Source organism: Oryzias latipes, chromosome 19 (genome assembly GCF_053564925.1).
Source record: "Oryzias latipes strain Hd-rR chromosome 19, Olatipes_Hd-rR_3.1".
NCBI lineage: Eukaryota > Metazoa > Chordata > Actinopteri > Beloniformes > Adrianichthyidae > Oryzias > Oryzias latipes.
The window spans coordinates 20551580-20570205 of record NC_136255.1 but is presented as its reverse complement, the minus strand read 5'-3'; the positions used below and the strand labels follow the sequence as shown (position 1 = coordinate 20570205).

General features: G+C 38.2%; 1 protein-coding gene across 1 annotated transcript in view; it reads left to right on the top strand.

Annotated features, from left to right (window-relative positions):
• Nucleotides 1-476: 476 nt before the first annotated feature.
• The window catches only part of ngfrb (nerve growth factor receptor b), a 31936-nt gene continuing 13786 nt past the window's right edge, over nt 477-18626 (top strand). Inside the window, exons 1-3 of the mRNA XM_023949566.2 lie at nt 477-1027; nt 4128-4269; nt 12530-12886. Of these exons, the coding sequence (XP_023805334.1) occupies nt 992-1027; nt 4128-4269; nt 12530-12886 (535 nt within the window). The 5' untranslated portion in view covers nt 477-991. The remainder of the gene's footprint in view (nt 1028-4127; nt 4270-12529; nt 12887-18626) is intronic.

Genomic DNA, 18626 nt, shown 5'->3' with positions numbered 1-18626 from the left:
TGTAAAAAGAGGTGGGATCATACAAGATTTCTCCTCTACCCACTCCTTTCAAGCTCACTGTTTTGTTTATCTGTCTATTTTTAACTCTCTCTCTATATATATATATATATATATATATATATATATATAAAGACAATTATCATTTGAGTGGCTCTTTAAGGACAGTGGTTTCGATCCAAGGAAAAGGAGTTACAATGTGATTCCTGCATGTGTATTTGGCTCCAGGGCCTTTCCTAGCACAAGTAAGACAGTAACTCATACATCGTACAGGGAGACTTGTACAGTCATGATTCAGGACAAAACAACTAATGTGTTTTCACTCTGAGCCACAAATGAGCAGCTAATGAATGATAAATAATGTTAAAACACATTTAAAGGATGTTTTATGAATTATCTTCACCTCAGATCAGTGGACAGGTGTTAAATCTCAGGTTTCTGTGCCTTCATGAGCTCTGTTGATGTCTTTGGGCGCTGACAGAACAAAGTCAGGCAGGTATGGAGCAGCTGACAGCACAGACGGATCACTCTCAAGGAGCACTTTCGATTGAAAGAAAATGCCAAAAGCTGTTTTGATAGTCGAATTAATTGATTTTAAACATTAATTTGAGGTCATCTTTATTGTCAGGGACGTATTTTCTCCATGGAAGAAACATCCAGCTGCGCGTTCTTCAGGGCGCGCCATGTGGGCGTGGACAGGACACGGGTCCGTCCCTGACGCCGAGCGCTTCTGTCATATGAGGCTGGAGGAAACACGCACACGACGTAGGACACAAAAACAACACGTTTTTAATGTCAAGCGAGTTGATTTGAAAGATTACTGTCACTTTGGAGACGACATTTCTCTGGGAGATTTTTTTTTCTTTCCCAACACTTAAAGCAACTGGAGGCAGCGATGACAGCCGCGGTTACTTTTGCGCCTCGAAGTTGCTGAGACCTGCATCTTTCTGGCCTCTGCATCTGACTGGGGAAAAGGATTCAAAGAAAATACAGGATGAATCCTGTTTTACTAACAATTCTACTTGGAGTGGTGAGTTACCTCTTATATACTCATTTAAGGGCAATTAGACGACTTAAAGAGGTTAGAAAGTTGTTGTCTAATCTGTCAATCATGAGAGAAACATTCACTTAAGCCATTTAAAAAATATTTTTATTGCTCTGGTTTCAGCTCTTTAATCTGCAATTTCATGAGTCCCAATTAAAAAAAAACAATAAAATAAAAATACTAAATTGATTTAATTTTGATTCACACAATAAATCTAAAATTGATTCAAATCCATCAAATATAAATTTTGTTTTTAAATTGTCAATTTAAAAATTGCTTTTATTTTGAAATGGAAAAATACTTCACACAACAAATGACATAAACTGAACGTTTCATTGCTAGAATTGGAAATCTTTACAATAAATACACAATGAAAACATAAAAAACTAAAACTTTATAAGGAAAATAGATGTACCGATTTAATATTATTGATTTATATTAGAATATTGATTACTTAATGGATTTTTTTTTAAGCCTAGCCCTAACAATAAAATAATGAAAGCGCTCATTTGTTGAACATCTCTGATCTGTTGAATATGAAAAAGCTTTGCAGCATCACTAGTGGCAGATTTTTGCCACAGACAGTTAGGTTAAGCTAGAAGAACAGAAATACCTTCATAGAAAAGGAAAATGATTCATACAAACTGACATCAACAAGTGAAGTTTCTTAAAATAACGGCGTTTTGCAAAAGATTTGATTTATTTAGAGGCCACATGGAGAGCATATGCTCTCTAGAGCCTCTGAGTCTGTCATGCGCCGGGCATGTGCTAAGCATCACTGATACACGACAGCTGCTCCGCTGATGGCCATGTCTCCTCTGCTGGCTCAGCACATGCAATATTGATAGACTCTGACCCGCCCAGCCCCCTTCACCTCACACATCTCACTGTCTCCTCTTCGTGCTTTCCTAGAGTTTGTCAATTCAGCTCTCTTTGCTGACGTGCTCCTGCCTCTAACATCCCATGGCTGCTTTGAGAAGGTTGCCCAGCTCACTTGGAGGCAGCTTTAGTGGAAATCTAGTGGCTTAACAAGTGTTGACAGCTGAGGTCTTAAGGTTAAGTGCCTCGAAATGGAAATTAAGGAAAGCAGTCGCAAAATTGACTGCTGGAGTCTTGAAGGATGTGTCCAGATCTTCCTGCTTGTGCACTTCAGCGTGCATTTGTGCAAAATTCTCTAAATTGGGACGACTTCCATATTCCCACGATAAATCCAGCAACTGGAATCAAGCAAGTCGAGCCACAACTTGCCTTTTTTCTTTTATTCCACAGGCTGTTGGATCTAATCACATATCCCTCTCATTACCATTTAGTCATGGCAATTTTGTAGAGGGGGGCATGAGGTGGAACACACACACTGGGAGCAAGAGAAGGGTCGAGGAAAAAACACAAGACGACATCAAACACTTGAGCTCTGCGCTGTTTCATAAGTGTAACTTTAAAACAGGTTTGTTCACATCAGGTGTTTGGCAGCCTTTCATGCAAGATGCATGGAAGTGGGTGTGCTTCTGGAAGGAGAGGGGGGTGGAGCAGTCATGAGGAAGGGAGAAGTAGATGGGCATGTGGCAAAACAGATTTGATTTATTATGTGGATGCACAGAAGTGGGAGGTTCATCATGTGGAGGAGTTTTTGCTACACCTGGGCAAGATCCTTTCCAGTGTCAAAAAGAGGCAATACAAGTGAAATGAAATAGAAAGCAGTTTCGTGGTTCCATTTAGGTGGGGTTTTGTCACCCAACACGGACAGCCCTCCTGCCTTTTCTCCCTGGAGGACGTTTTTTTAAATGACAAAATCTGCAGAACGATGACAAGAAAGCCTAAAGTTGAAGACGCACTGTTGACAGAACAGAAGGAAGGGCTTCAGAGTGACTGACACAATGAAAGCGTCAGGGAGCGTGAATGTGTGCACACACTTGTTATTTATCAGCTGACTCAGACATGCCTGAGGGCAGACTTGACGTTTTGTTCAGCTCCGCTCTCCTGTCAGCAGCATTCCACAAACACCTGAACTCTGAGAATTTATGAGGCGCTGACTCCTTTGCGTTAATGCACCTTTCAGGATAACACCATGTGCATGCGTATCCTTACTGGGTGGAATTGAACGGCTCACTCTCAGTTATAATGGGCCAGAGCTTTGTAAAGAGCATGCTGACTCATAAAGTCTGTGCAGGAGATTTGATTAAAACCATTTTGAGATGGAGTTTTTAGGACAAAATCTTTTTTTTTTAAACAAAATGTTTACTGAAGATGGGCAGAGGGTTAAAGGTGAGGAGGAGTTGCAGAAGTTTGAGTCAGGGAAGTCTTTGTCAGTGTAGGCACATTTAAGTGCGTGAAGGTGCACACAAGCAGTAAGAGAGATTCAACAGGTTTCTGTTTGACAAGGCTTAATGTGGTTTGGAGCTGTGATTGGATTTTCTCCAATTAGTTCATGTTTGCACTTCTAATTGCTTATTCTGTGTCTGGGATATAAGTTCACATGGGACTGATGTTGTTAGATGTGTGTCTTTTTGGCATCTTTTGAAACAGGCTCCTTTGTGAGTTTATGCCAAAGGCTCCTTTTGACTCCCTCTTGAAGCCAATTCAATCAGTGGGAGGAATTATTTTTTTTTGGACAAAGTTAGAACCTCAACCCAAATCAAGTGTTCACATGTTTCAGAGGAGTATGATGAAGTGAAAAAAGCACTGGGAAAACTTGAATTTGTCCAAAACTGTTATGTAATACCAAAGGAATGAAAGCATATTGCATTCAATTAAAAAATAGGTGTTCATTCTGTTTTTTTCGTGTATTCAATTAAAAAAACGTTTTTTTGTGTTCTAATTTTTTTTCTTGCTCATTTTTTAAGAACTAAAAAAGCAAAGAATTACAAATAGGCTTGCAGGAAACAGTATTGGATTCAATTTTTATTAAATTAAATGCAATACGCTTCCATACAAAGGAAAAGCTAAGGTAAAAATTAAAATAATCAAGAAAAAAGGCAATATTGCACAGTAGTAAATGTTATATTTCTTTTTCTACAGTCTCCAAAATAATTAAAACAATATAAAAAAAACTTTCCTCTTTCTTCCTTTTTTGAATACTGACCTATAGGTTGGGGCTCTGGCTGAAACAAAGAACTGTCCGTCAGGCCAGCGCACAAAAAATGGAGAGTGCTGCGAACAGTGTCCACCTGGTGAGGGGGTCGTCTCCCCATGTGGAGACACACAGACCAAATGCGCTTCATGTCTTGACAGTAAGTATCTGAAGTTTTTGATCATTTTTCTACAAAAAAAATATTCAAATACACTGATGTTTTCATAGATTCAGGACACGACTTACATTCTTCATTGGTGCTGAAATAACTTGTGAGATTTATTTCTTCAGTCATTAACAAATCAATGCAAATGTAAAAAACACAAAACTGCAAACACAAAACTGCAAAGACGTTAATACAAATAAATTCATAAACAAACTTTTGTTTCCAAGTTTACTTTGACCTAATTAGAGTCTCCACCATGATAAAAAAGAATCCATGAATAAAACTAGGTACATTTCAAAATAAAAGCCGTTGAGCTAAAAGCAGCATTTTCATCTGGGGACAAAAGTTGATGGAGGTACATTTGAAACAGTTCTCAAAACCAGTAAAAAGTTTGTTTCAGAGAGACGTGTTTAAAGGATACATACCATTGTCAAAAATAAATAAATCCCCATTAAGAAGGGAGAACTGAAACTTTGCTGGCGCCTCTTGAATGACATTTTGTCTAAATTTGGGAAGATCCTTTTATTAGACAGACATGCTGAAACAGGTTTTCCCCATAATAGATGTACTCAATGTTGATGGATTTTTTTAAAGTCCCATACCGATCGTCTTTTAATCCATTTTAAAAGCGTCCTCGATGGTCTTTTAAAAACGATTATCCTATTTTCAGCCAAAGTTGAATAAACTGTGTCGTTTTCTAGCATACAGTTTTTGCAGAGGGGCAGTGGTTCATAAGGGTTGTAGGCGGGACTGTTGGCACGGAGCCACCCTTACCCTCCGAGTTGCTGAGAGCTCTCTGTTTACACATTCTCCTGCTAGCTTACAGCCCATCACACCCCGGCTTGACAAAAATGGCGAGCCATAGTAAAGCTATCCAGTTTTCAGTTTTGAGCCAGATGCCAGCTTGGACGATGAAAATGAAGACGCACATGGATCTAGTTGTCTACAAGTGGATCAGAATGGAGCGGAGCTTGTGGCCCTCCCATTGTATTTTCTATATCACAAATACACTTTTTTTCAAACTACATTTCTTTTATTTGCTTCTGATTCAAAATGCTTTGAATAAATAAAAACTCAGAAATGCAATTTTGAGCTTTTAAAAAAAAGTTTTTCTCAGAAAAACCACAAAAACATGGTAAAAAAAACACCAAAAGCACAATTTTTATCAGAAAGGGTCTTTAAGATCATTTAATCACAGAAAGAAATCCACCACTTGTTCAGCCTACTAAACACTAAATAATTCACCACCAGCCTGTAGAATAACTGTTGACACCCCAATACAAGTGAAGATCCTCAAGCATCCAGTTTCATTACTGTGTGTCTGCAGATTCTCATCTTACTGAAAAAAACGATTCAGCTTCATGTCTAAAAGTAAACTAGATGCCAGACATAACTGTTTCAAGCTCAACTCCTTTCCTCTCCCTTTTTAGGGAAAGGAGTTGCAGGGGACTGAAACATGTTAGGAGGATGGTCACGTCAAGATCTCCAGCTATTGTGGAAAAAAACAAAATAAACAAATAAAATAGCAGGAATTGAAGATTTATAGGAAATTCTGCAAAATGTTTGAGAAAAACTGAAGTGTAGACAATTTAAGCATTTATTTTAGCCATTTTCCTGTCAAATTTATGTTTGAGCAGACGGGAGTGTAACTCTGAGGTCAAAGGTGAAACTGGGCCGGTGGAGGACAGTGTTGATCTGCAGCCAGATCCTATGCAGTTCCCATAGTTTTCCTTGCATGAATTCTCTGAGCCAGGAAGTGGTTGTCAACCCCATGAGTAAGGGAAAAGGGAGCAGAGCACGAGCCAAAGATATCCACAAAAAGAAAATGATTTAGTCATCAGGTCATGAGAGATGTCACAGAGAAAATAGAAATGGAAATAAATTTGGATTTCTGGGACTTTTGTGGAAAGATGTCTAATTTTTGAAATTGTCACAACTTAAACGTAAAAGTTAGATAATTGCAAATTTGACTTAAAGTCCCATTCCGATCAACTTTTGACTGTAAAAGTGTTTCCAGTGGTCTTCTAATTATGATTATGCCATTTTTTAGGCAAAATAAAAAAAACCTGTGTTGTTTTCTAGGACATAGTTCATAGCAGTAGTTTTTCAGAAATTTGCCTTGGAGTTGTGAGTGGGAAGCCTGCCTTCATTTCCCATCAACCCCTTTGTTTATACTCTCTTGCGCCATCCTACAGTCCCTCACACTCCTCACCTAACATTAGAAGAGCCACAACAAAGGCGAGTGATATCACGGAGTTCCAGCCGTAAAGTTTTGAGCCAGATGCTTCCTCCGACGAGGAAAAAAACACATACATGGATTGATTTTCTGCAAGTGGATGCATCAGAATGGAGCAGAACAGAGAGCTTGTGGCCTGTTGATTGTAGATTTTACGGAACAACTATAAACTTTTTTTAAACTGAATGTTTCTGTCTGCTCCTGATTTACAACAATTTGAATGAAACAAATACGCACAAATGCAGGTTAAAGGTTTTTATTTATATGTCTTCCATCATGGGAAAAATGCATCAAAAACATGTTAAGAACACCAAAACACCTTTGAGTAGTTAATAAGACAGTTTGTCTATACATTTGATCATAATCATCCAAAATTTGCCAGGGGTAAAAATAACTTAAGGCATTACTGACTACTGTCAAGGTAAAAATATCTAAAGCTAAAAAAAAGGGGGAATTTCCTGAGTTTTTGACTTCCATAACATGGAAAGTTTCTGTTGTTATAAGTCCTCTGCTGAGACATGAAGAAGCAGATAGTGACAGGCCATCTGCATTCAATCATAGACTTGAAAAAGTGCACGCAAAGCTCGACTCCTACCTCTGATACAATCACACAGCCAAATGTAAAGATTAGATCAGGCCTGTGTACAGCCCCTTAACACCACGGTCATTACATGTGGATGAGTCCCTCCTTTCAGCTGACATTTGGTCCATGTGAGCGTTCAGTATTCACTTAAGGACCAGAAATGAAGCTGAATTTGTAAACCAAACGGAATAAAAAGAGGGCTTGTTTTCTTGTTACAAACTTCAGCAGGTGATGTGAGGGACTAGTTTATGCAAGGCTAACCATTCAAGCATGACATCCGAGGCGGCTGGAATGTTGCACAATTTTCTGGGGTTACAGGTGGTTAAAAAAAAAGGTGCCCTTTACACATCCGGTGTCATCCTATATTTTCACACTATATTTAACACCTCAACTGCCTGCAGGCAGTGGCAAAATACGTTCCTAAAGACCCACTCTGATCGTCTTTTGATCTGTTGTAATCCCTTCCCAGTATAATTGTGTCATTTTTAGCCAAAAGTACAAAAAAAATGTGGTGTTTTCTAGGATATAATTTCTGTAGAACGGCATTAGTTCATTAGAAATTTGCCTGCGATATCCAGCCGTACAAATTTTGATGCCACTCAAAGAAAAAAAGACCTAAAGTGGAGCGGGAACTTGTGGACCCGCCCTGCGTATTTTCTACATCACAAATAACTCTTTTACAAATGACATGTTTTCCATCTGCTCCTACTTCACACCAATTTGAATAAAAAAATAATCAGCTAAACTAAACTTTCTTTATATATTTACTCTATCATCAGAAAAAGACCACAGGAACATTTTAAAAAACACCAAAAAACACAATTTTCATTGGAGTGGGTCTTTAAATTGGGTTCTAAAGTTAACAGTTCTATAGACAGACAAGACCTGACAGGGTTTTACAGAAGTAAGGATTCTCAGACAGATTGTTCTAACTTTTTTAATTTTTTGGAGTAATTTTTCATGACGTGGTAAATGTCTTTATATTTGATCAAAAGATAAAATATGAAGGTCTTTTTTCCCCTTCGTGTGGGACATTGATGATTGAGCACATAATCCCACCCGTGAGCTGGCAGCTCACGGGTGGGATTGCAAACTTTTTCCTTGTTTTTGCTTATTCAAGCGCAGCTAAAGGCTGTGTCACTCTGCCACTACGTACCTTTTGCACGTTGCATGGATGAAATATGGTCATACGCGATGAATATAAGTGGAAAAAGTGACAAAAGTTATGGTTTTTACTTGAAATTTTCACAGATGTACCACGTTAAAACCACAAATTAGGTACAAATATATCACGCATAGAACACGTAAACCATCGTTAAAGCCAAATGTGGCCAAATTGTGTGTATTAATTACAAAATATGTGTGCCGTATAAGTGACGTGAAAGTTATACATCGGTGGTACATGCGTGTAAACAGACTAAAAGTAACCATAGCCCTCGACGGACATCTGCGCGCATCGACGATTGACGACCCAGGAAACACTTGTGAATTACATGCATCATGCATGAATCACAAAAGGCCAGAATCTCATTGGTGGAAAATGCTCAAAATGCACATAGTGGCTGTATGACCTATATGGCAGTCTGCAGCAATTTGCACTGCACTCCTTCCTGGTACAAATGAATAAGGTTTGAGTGCAGGATATTTTTTTCACTAAAGAAAATTACGGTACTCACTGGTGTCCATGGATGACATGAAATCTTTCCACCTTTATCCACCTTTGTCATGGTAGGAATAACACGTCAATGTAAGGGTGGGGTCATCTAAGATAGCACAAGGGTTAATAGGCTAATGCTAAAACAGTAGAAAGCTGAGTAGAAAAAAGTCTGACAGATGTCAAATTTATGATTCTATTCATTTTCCTTGTGAGACTTGGAACCAAATAATTACTTTTCCAGTACACATTTAATTTTTCTAATCTTTTGATATAAAATACGTCTAAAATGATGCTGTTCTAACCTTACAAAAGTAAATTCTTTCTAGTATAATTTACCGCAACAAACTTTCTTTACCTCTTGACATGTTTTTGTTTCCTTTCACCGGTCAAAAACAGTTCATGATAAAAATGTTTTATTTGTAACAGTTTTGGCATCTAATTGCCATTCAAAATAATTTTTAAACACCAATATATTTGTCTTATTTCCAACTCCGGCTGTTTCTTTTTGTGCAAACTTGTGTTTATAAGATGTAGACTGTGATTTCCACACAGCTTCTTGCTGGATAGAAAAGTCAACAACAAAAAAAAAAGTGAGCCGGCTTAAACTCACAGAGAGGTTTGGATGAATGGGGAGATAAGTGGAAATAAAACAGAACAAGTAATGCTGTGCTGGCCAAAATGGAGACAAAGCAAAACTTCTCAGCCAACACTTAAAGTTGCACATGTGCAAACACGTCCCCGGAAAAAGATTAGATCTTTAATGTTACTGTACACGGACAATAAAACTGTGGTGTAGCTGCTCGCTGCTGCCTAAATAAGCACACATTCAGGTATTTACAACACTTTTAATAAAAACATCAAATCCACACGTGGGAGGGTTTTTGCCACAGTGCAGTGGAGGACAGGAATCTTTTCAGGGGTATTTAAAAACAGAAAAGATTTTGATCTGAATCACAGTGGAAGTATTACTGTGATCTAAAAAAAAGGAATTTGTTCGCCCCCTCCCCCCCGCCCTCCACCCCCTCTGCCTCCCTTGCTTAGAACCCTCTCCGTGCAGCCACAGTTATTAATGTATTGACTTGCATTATTGATGCATGGCATTATGATAATGGCTCTGAGAGCACTGATGGGGGCTGTTGAGGGCACTCTGAGTGAGTGTGCCTGCTTGAAGCGAAGGTGGGTGTTCGCAGCACGTGCTTGGACACCCATAAACCCAGCAGAGTAGAAGGCTTCTTGGTGAGAGAGCACAGTTAAAGACCCGCTCCAAAGAAGCAAGTGTTTTTGGTGTTTTTAAACACGTTCTTCTGGCATTTTCTCAAGATTGACGACATATAAAGAAAAGTACGCTTAAATATGCATTTTGGATTATTTCTTTATGAAGTCGTAGTAAATAAAGAGCAGATGGAAAAATGCTATTTGAAAAAACTCGTGGTTGCTACCTTAAACTACAATAGGCAGGCCACAAGCTCCCAGCTGGGGCTGTTGGGGGCTGCAAGCTAGCAGAAGATAGTGTAAACAAAGGGATGATGGGAAATGGAAGCAGGCTTACTCTCTGCCAAGAGTTACCCCCCCCCCCCCCCCCCCACAACTCAGAGGTGAACTCCTGCTGCTCTGCAGAAACTGTCCTAGAAAACTAGACAGGTTCTTCGATTTTGCCCAAAAACGGCATAATCACAATTAAGAGACTTCAGGGAAAGCTTTGAAAACACATCAAAAGAGGAACTGAGTGAAAGTTTAATGAAAAATTGAGGGACTCGTCTGCATTTTCACTCCCCTCTCATCTTTCTTTTCAACTCTTCATCTTTAAAGAATTAGCTGTGGTTGGTGGACTACTCTTGTAGACTAAAAGCCCCAATATGCAACAAGGCACTGATTTATGGGTTACTTTACATGAACCAGGCATACAAACAGCTTCCTGTTTCACAAAGATATTTTAGTTTGGCTTGGAGCAGAAATGAAAATCCTGTTGAAGTCAACTTTTTTTTAAGATCTTGTTTTGATGAAACTAATGAAATATTATGTCATGGTATTTTAGAAATGACCTGGTTTTATAAGAAAACAAAAATGTTCCATATAGTTCTAATGCCTAATTGTGGGTCTTTTCAAAAAATGTTGCCATTTTGTTGCTGTTTACCCAAACAACCCAAAAATGTATTTTGGGTTGAAAGTTACCGTCACTCTGCTTGCCTTGTTTTTTGTTATTATTTGTTACATTTTCATTGCTTTAAAGCTTTTTTGACCCTGACTGATCAGATTTGCTGTAATTAAAATGAGCCAAAACAGAGGCTCATTCTTTTTTCTTGTTCTATAAAAGAAGAATTTTATGAACACCTATAACTTTGAGCCAAATGCCAGCTTATACGAGGACTCTGGTCTTCTATAAGTGAACGCATCAGTGTTTCAGAGCCTGGTGCTTGTCTAGCTGCAATTTTTCCTCTGCTCCTGTCAACAATTTGACTTAAGAAGTAGAACATGTTAAAAATATCAAAAACCCAATTTCCATCAGTGTGACTCTTTAAAAGTATGTTTAAAAGGATGTAAACACAGATTTTTGGTTGTAATATGTATCCTATTTTTTTACAGTTATTTCTGCATTAAAGATGTTATTTTCTCCATAATAGATAATTATGTGAATAATTTAAAATCCATGTAGAACAGATTTTTTAAAGACTAAATACATTAATTATCACTTGATTGGCTTTTCACACTTTAACTTACACTGCAGAATAATGTAATAGTTGTTGTTGCTAATAATTTATAGAAAGTTTTGAAAGATTTACCGAACTACATGTTGAGGTTATGTCCTCTGTCTCCCTCACTCTTCCACATGGGCACGCACAAGGACACAATCTGCTTTTACAAAAGGGGGCTGTTGCATAATTTAGTGCATTTCCCTGTTCTCTATCTGGCTGAAATACAATTCCATAAAACATGAACTATTGATTGAATCTTTTCTCTAGAATATCTGTCTGAGGAAATCATTAAGACTCCCAAAAAACTATGTGATCTAATTATGCTAAGTAGCTTTAAAGAAACATCTTTTCAAAAACTGCTGTGAATCATTTGTACTCTTGGAACCCTGAGAGTGACCTCTTTGGATTTAATGGGACCCCAGAGAGGTGGAAAGTGGATTATGTGTTTTTAAAAAAAATCAAAAATGGTTCCCAGAAACTAGTCTGTCCCTTGTGTAAAAAATGAAATGTCAAATGTTAGAAATGTCAAAATGGAAAAAAAAGATTCATTTTCAGTTGGCAACCTAATTCATACTGGAGAGTTCAACCTGGAAGAATATGAATTTCTTCTGACTGATAAAATAAAACATTGTTAGAATGAGTCATATTTTTATCCATTTAATTTCGGTGTGAGAACGGAAGAGCTTTTTTTTTCTCAGATAAGTTCACAGAAGATAAAATTCAACAACATTAAAATGTTTTGTTTTATGGATAAATGATTTAAGCCAGTATCACCTCCTGCCTACTAAAAATGTGTCCAGTCAGTTTTTTTAATCTACCACAAAAACTACAGTTCCCAGAACCTAAGCCCTTCACATTTGGTATCATTGAAAAGTCCCAAATGTCCTCTGTAGATACCAAAAAGACTTAATTCAGTAGTTCGCAAATGTCGGGAGATATTCAGATTTAGAAGTGTCCTCAAATAGAACAACTTTGCAATGCTGGTAGGAGGATAACATTGAAAGGGTGTACATCTATATATATTCAACTGATTTGAATGTTGTCAACAAAAAGTAAATTGCGATCTCTCTTCTGTCTTTTTACAGGTGAAACCTTCTCATCCCAATCCAGCCACACAGAGAAATGTCAGAACTGCACAAAATGCACAGGATTGCTCCGCATGGAAACCCCCTGCACTGACTCCAACGATGCTATCTGCGTGTGTGACTACGGTTTCTTCATGCATAGACCCACAGGGAACTGTGTGCAATGCACTCGGTGCCCCAAAGCCCAAGGGGTGTTAGTAAACTGCGGCCCTTACCGTGACACAATTTGCGAAGTTTGCGAAATGGGCAGCTTCTCGGATCAGGAAAGTTTGCGGGACCCCTGCATGCCCTGCAACACCTGTGAGGAAGAAGGCGTGTTAAAGGATTGCACCCCTATCAGTGACACAGTTTGTAATGGTAAGCTTACTTTGTTGCTGTCTTTGTATAATAATAACATCATAATACTATAATAATATCTTTAAATTATTTTAGAAAAGAAATACAGTTTAGGAAATTCATATCTACCTCCGGCAAATCTATTCTGTTTATTTGTAAGAGTTTATGTGGGGTAGCCTTATCCAAACACTCAGAAAATGTACCATGAACTTTCAAAATGATTCACTGGGTTAAGAGCTTCGGGTCAAGATGAATTATTCGTGAGCACATGCTCTTTGCCCAAAAAGCACAAAAAACTGGACATCCACTTTTTTAGCCATATAATTACTTCACATCCATCTAACACCATAGGCATTGTTCCCCGTCAAGCTAAATGCCGCGCTGACGCTTGCCCCACTGTCCTTACAGACTCATCCCGCCACAAGAGACAAAGGCCACAGTCTTTTTCAATATTGAGGGTTTACAAGAAGGTCAGATCTCTGAATGGGGCTCTGAATTTCTTTTATACCATTGCACCCTATGGGTATCAAACTCCAAATCAGGAATTCCTAATAACTGCAGTCACCACTCATGCCAACGATGTGATGCTTTGCTGATTAAATCAACTCTTTTGTGAGGTGACAATAAAAGGCATCTGTTGATCAGCCGCTCAGTACTTTAAATGATCTGGAATTCACAGAAGGGAATACAAGAACCCCTTTGTGTTAAAAAAAATCCAGCTACATATGTGAAAAAACTAACAACAAACTAAAGATGCAATGATGGAGTGGGTTTATTTTCATAATTAAAAAAAAACAAAAATTTTAAGTGTTTCCACTAATGTTAAATTTGAAAAAATGTGCTTTTGCATGTTCTCCCCGTGCATGCGTGGGTTTTCTCCAGGATCTCCGGCTTCCTCCCACCGTCCAAAAACATGCTTCATAGGTTGATTGGCAACTCTAAATTGTCCATAGGTGTGAGTGTGAGAGCGAATGGATGTGTGATTGAGGATATTCTACCCTGCGACAGACTGGCGACCAGTCCAGGGCATCCCTTGCCTACGCCCAAGTGGCCGGGATAGGCTCCGGCAACCCCGTGACCCCGAAAGGGAATAAACGGTAAAGAAGATGAATGAATGAGTGTGTTTTTGCAAGATAAATAAGTAAGTTTCAATTTCAGAAAAAGAAATCCCCTCAGTTAAGCTGTATAACTGTTTCAAACAATATTTAAAATAGACTCTAAAAACTTATTTCTTAAAGCCAATTTTTGGGTTTTTCAAGTTGGGTTTATATTCTGGGTTAATTTTTGGAGCAATACTAATATTCTGGCTTATAGTGGTCTTATTTCAACCCAATTTATAGTTTCTTTCTTACCCACATCAATGAGTTATTTTTCTGAACCATTAATTGGGTTAGATGTACTCCGTCATTGGTTTTTATATGTAATTATCATCAACAGGTTGCACTAAAACAGGGATGTGAGTAAAGAAATATAATAGACTGACTATGTGATCAATGTCTAATAAAGGCATATATAAAAACAGACAAACTACGAACAGCAGTCCCATGGCCATTGCATAATGCTTTTAGCCGTAGCTAGTTGCAGCATTTGTCTTCAGCTGGACTGGTGCATCAGTTCTTCTCTACCCTTACTTAACCTGCTTGGATGAGAGGCGAAACATTCTCAACTTAAAAAACTAAATCCAGATGACTTTCTATTTGAAAATGCATTATTTTTACACTCCCACTTTTTCATCTGCTAAACCACCCTTCATATTGTGGAAACAACTTAAAACAGGGTTCACTTGAAAATGGACAAATATTTCATGCAGTTAGATAGGGGTCTAACGATTCATTTTAACAACAGTCCAAGTCATATGCCAATTTGTGGTTGACGATACGATTCATAGTTAATATTGGTTTATTTTGAACCATGTGGTTGAAACTAAAACATTTTAAAAGCCTCCAGTAAAGATGATGCTGTTAAAGCTTAATTCTGCGTAATTCTTTGAGAAGGAACAGCAGTGTTTGGCAAAAATATTAATCTGAAATCAAGACATATGGACAAGAACTCTGATGCTAATGCATCCTCCTGATAACTAAGAATACATCATTATCAATGTGAATTTGTAGCGATTCTAATGTCGTGATGACTTACAGCCCGCTCTGTATCGGCCTCATTGTCAGATGTTGTTCCTCTCTCTAACCCAATCATCCGCCTTTTATTTCTAATGTAATCTTTTTACCAAAGCACCGCCGTTATCAGTCCTTCCAAATCTGTCCTACTGCCAGACGTCCATATCCATTAATGCTAAGGCGACACAGGCCTAATGCTGGCAGGAAGGTGGAGGGACTGAGGAGGCAGACAGAGAGGGCGGTTGCTCATAAAAACTAAGCTGTAACTTGAGACATTACCGACTAGTTTAACTAAAGGTGAAATAACATTTTTTAATGAGGTTGCCATTAGAAAAGCTGAGAAAACTAGATCAACGGTTTAAAGCTGAGGTTACGGACCTATGGGATAATAAATATAAAGTCAAGGGAAGATGGCAAAAAAAAGACTGAAATTTTCCATTAAAAAAACCAAACAGACCCACAGAGATGTGACTTCTGCTCTGCTGAGGGTTGGTGAGCAAGGTCAAAGGCTGAAGATCAATTGCATGTGAAGAGGGGGGGCAGATCAAGCAGAAGGAGCTTCCCCCGGGGTCGTGCAGTGAACAACATGGTATAATCCTCCAAGTCCTGTCATGGGTCAAAACAACAGAGGACAGTGAAGTTAATTAAAATTTATGGAACATACCATTTACGTTCCATCTACTGCATTCTTCAGTTAAAATAAACCCCAAGAAGTTTTAATTAAAAAAAAAAAAACACGCAACAAGCTTTTACATCGATTAGCTGCTTTTAACTCAACACATTTATTTAAAAATTGTTCAAAAAAAAGCTTGTTTTAATGTGAAGCACTGTGTTTCATTTGACAATTCTTATAAGGATTTCAATAAGGTGTGGAGGTTGTTGCTCATTGACTTCCATATTGGAGACCTCAGTACTGATGTCCGGCCAAAACAAAGCATTTCCTGAAGTCGCCTCACTGCTCTTCTTGCTGTCATTTATGAAATTGCTTTGGTTAGGAGTTTAAAGCACTTGGTTGGAGAAAATAGCACACCTGTTGTTTGTCTTTATGCAGTTATAGATTCTGTTGTGGTCCATGTTCATATGGATTCTGGCCCACATTTTGTTACACCAGGGCTGTCCAAACGGTTTGCAAAAAGCGCCAGATTTTCAGTCAGCTTGAATTCTTTGAACCCCTTATAATAACAACAAATGCAACTGGACTATTTAATAAATGTTTTTTTTACATTAAGACACTTTTCATTTTTTTCACATAGAACAGAAATACATCTATGTACATTTTTTTACCGAAATTACTGTGAATTTTGTATTTGAAGACCAAAAATAAAATGAAATAATTGTCAACATTAAATCTGGGTTTCTAAATGTAAATCCTTTGAACAGGAAAATAACACAAATAGTTATCTTATTTAGAAGTATTTTAATCAGAGAAACAAATTTTTTAATTTTGTCTACAGTCGACATTTTAGAAATAAACTAGAAAGTGTCACTGAAGGGTTCTGTGACCATGTTACCTTTTTTTTTAATTTAGCCAATCACAATCAAGACATCGCAGAAGCAGTTTTTAGAAAGAGCTGGGTGCCGCATATTATTGATATAATGACAGGAACAGTAGAAAATTGAATGCGGGTTGCATTTGGCTCATGGGCCAGACTTTGGACATGCCTGTGTTACAATGTCTACCCCCGCAACATTGTGAATTTGAGTAAAGTATAAATGTAGATTGATTGTAGCTGTGTTGCCCAGGTGTTCTGCAAACAGTTCCAAACGCTAAAGGGTTTAGGAACAAGTCAGTGCAACATCGCAAACTCTTCAAACTGCTTTAGACGCCCTTGGTCCATATATAAGGATTGTTTTTGGCTAGCCACGTACATTTTCTTCTGATTTCTGTCCTGAAATTAGGCTGCCTACAATGTACCACTTGAGCCTTTCTTGGGTTTGACAGAATAGGAGGTGTCTCAGGGCAAAGTTTCTTCTATAAATCTGTTTTTGCTTAAGAATGTATCCGGTTCTGACAGAACCCATGTTTGTAACCAGTCAACCAAAGAACCATACTCAGACTCTAACTCAAGAGAAACAGTTGGGATTGGAAGCATACAGTTTGTACTATGCATGCACAAACACCACAAGAAGGTTCAAAAGAACTGGCTGACAATGAGACGCAGAAATACAAACTGATTCTCCCTGGAGCAGACTGAAATCGATAAAATTACGATGATGCAGGTTTGAAGGAAGGAGTGACAGGGCCACGTTCATTTTGTCATTGACTCAATAGGTGGGGGAACTGTGTCCTTCCTAAGTCTGGCTGACCTTCAAAATTGGAGGCTAGATTCTGGAAATCTAAAAATGGGATTATGTGCTGGCATCATGCACAGCACCTCTGCCTTGACTGCTTGAACACAGAAATGAGGAAACAAAAAAACAAGAATTTCGGACATTCAACAAAAATTCATACATGAAAAGATTGAAAACGCAAAATAGAATGTGTGAAACAAAAATGCGCTGACTTAAATTATCTATAAGCATTTTAGTGAAGGATTAAGTTGTAGTCATAGATTGCATGAGCATTTTGCTTAGCAGAGGATCCATAAATCGAGTTTTTGTGTGTTGATACGGAACATTAAGACTTTTAAGACAACCGTGAACTTGACTGAAAAGAGTTTATATGTGACAATTATGATTTAGAAGTTTATGCATTGCTGAACAGAAAGCAAATGCTTGTTGTATAATCAAAAACCTTGATGGATGTGACTCAAACAAATTGAACTTTTTATTGCCAGATTTGGACATACAGCTGCAAGTGCATCAAGTCTTTGGTTTGAAAATGAATTTATTTTTTATAAATACCCAAATCTAGTGAGAAAGATAAGATATCATTTTTTAAGCACTTTAGTACCTAATTAGAAGACCCAAGGGCTTTACAGTCACAGTCCCATTTATCCACACACATTAACACACTAGTGGCAGATCCGCTGACTAATACTGGTGCCATTCTTTGACCACCAGAAGCAATGTGGGGTTCAATATCTTGCCCAAGGACACTTTGTCAGCTGGGCGGGCAGAACGGGAACCAAACTTGCACTTTTCCAGTCAGAGGTGACAGCTCTACATCTCCACCCTAAAATTCTGTGGAGATTTATAGACAAATTGTTGAAATGTTTTAAAAAATACAAAAGGTCAAGCTGTCTTCTACATTCCTGAACCAGAGCGTGGCCGAATAGTGACAGTAATCGACCTCTGACCCTGGTCTGACTCAACAATCCAAAATCTTTACAAAGCACAGTCGTCCATTGTATGGCTCATGGCTTGGGCTCATATCACCTACTGACCAACATCTCAACTGAGTTAGGTCTATGTGGCCACAGTTGACCTTCTGTCTAAAATCTTCTTGATCTCTGATCCACACAGAATGAGCATTGTAAGGGTGCCGGAAGTTTTAATGTCAAGCACATCATTTTCAAACATGCCAAACAAGTACCGGTATAGTTTCTCTATAGTTGCTTGCCAACCTTTAGGAATTTGCCCAACATTCCTTCGGAAATATTTCTGACTCTTTACTATGTAGATGACAGGGACGTCAAGGGTAAACACAAAGTTATGGTTTACTTATTCTTTCAGTCTATTGATAAATTTAGCTGAAGTACTGTCAT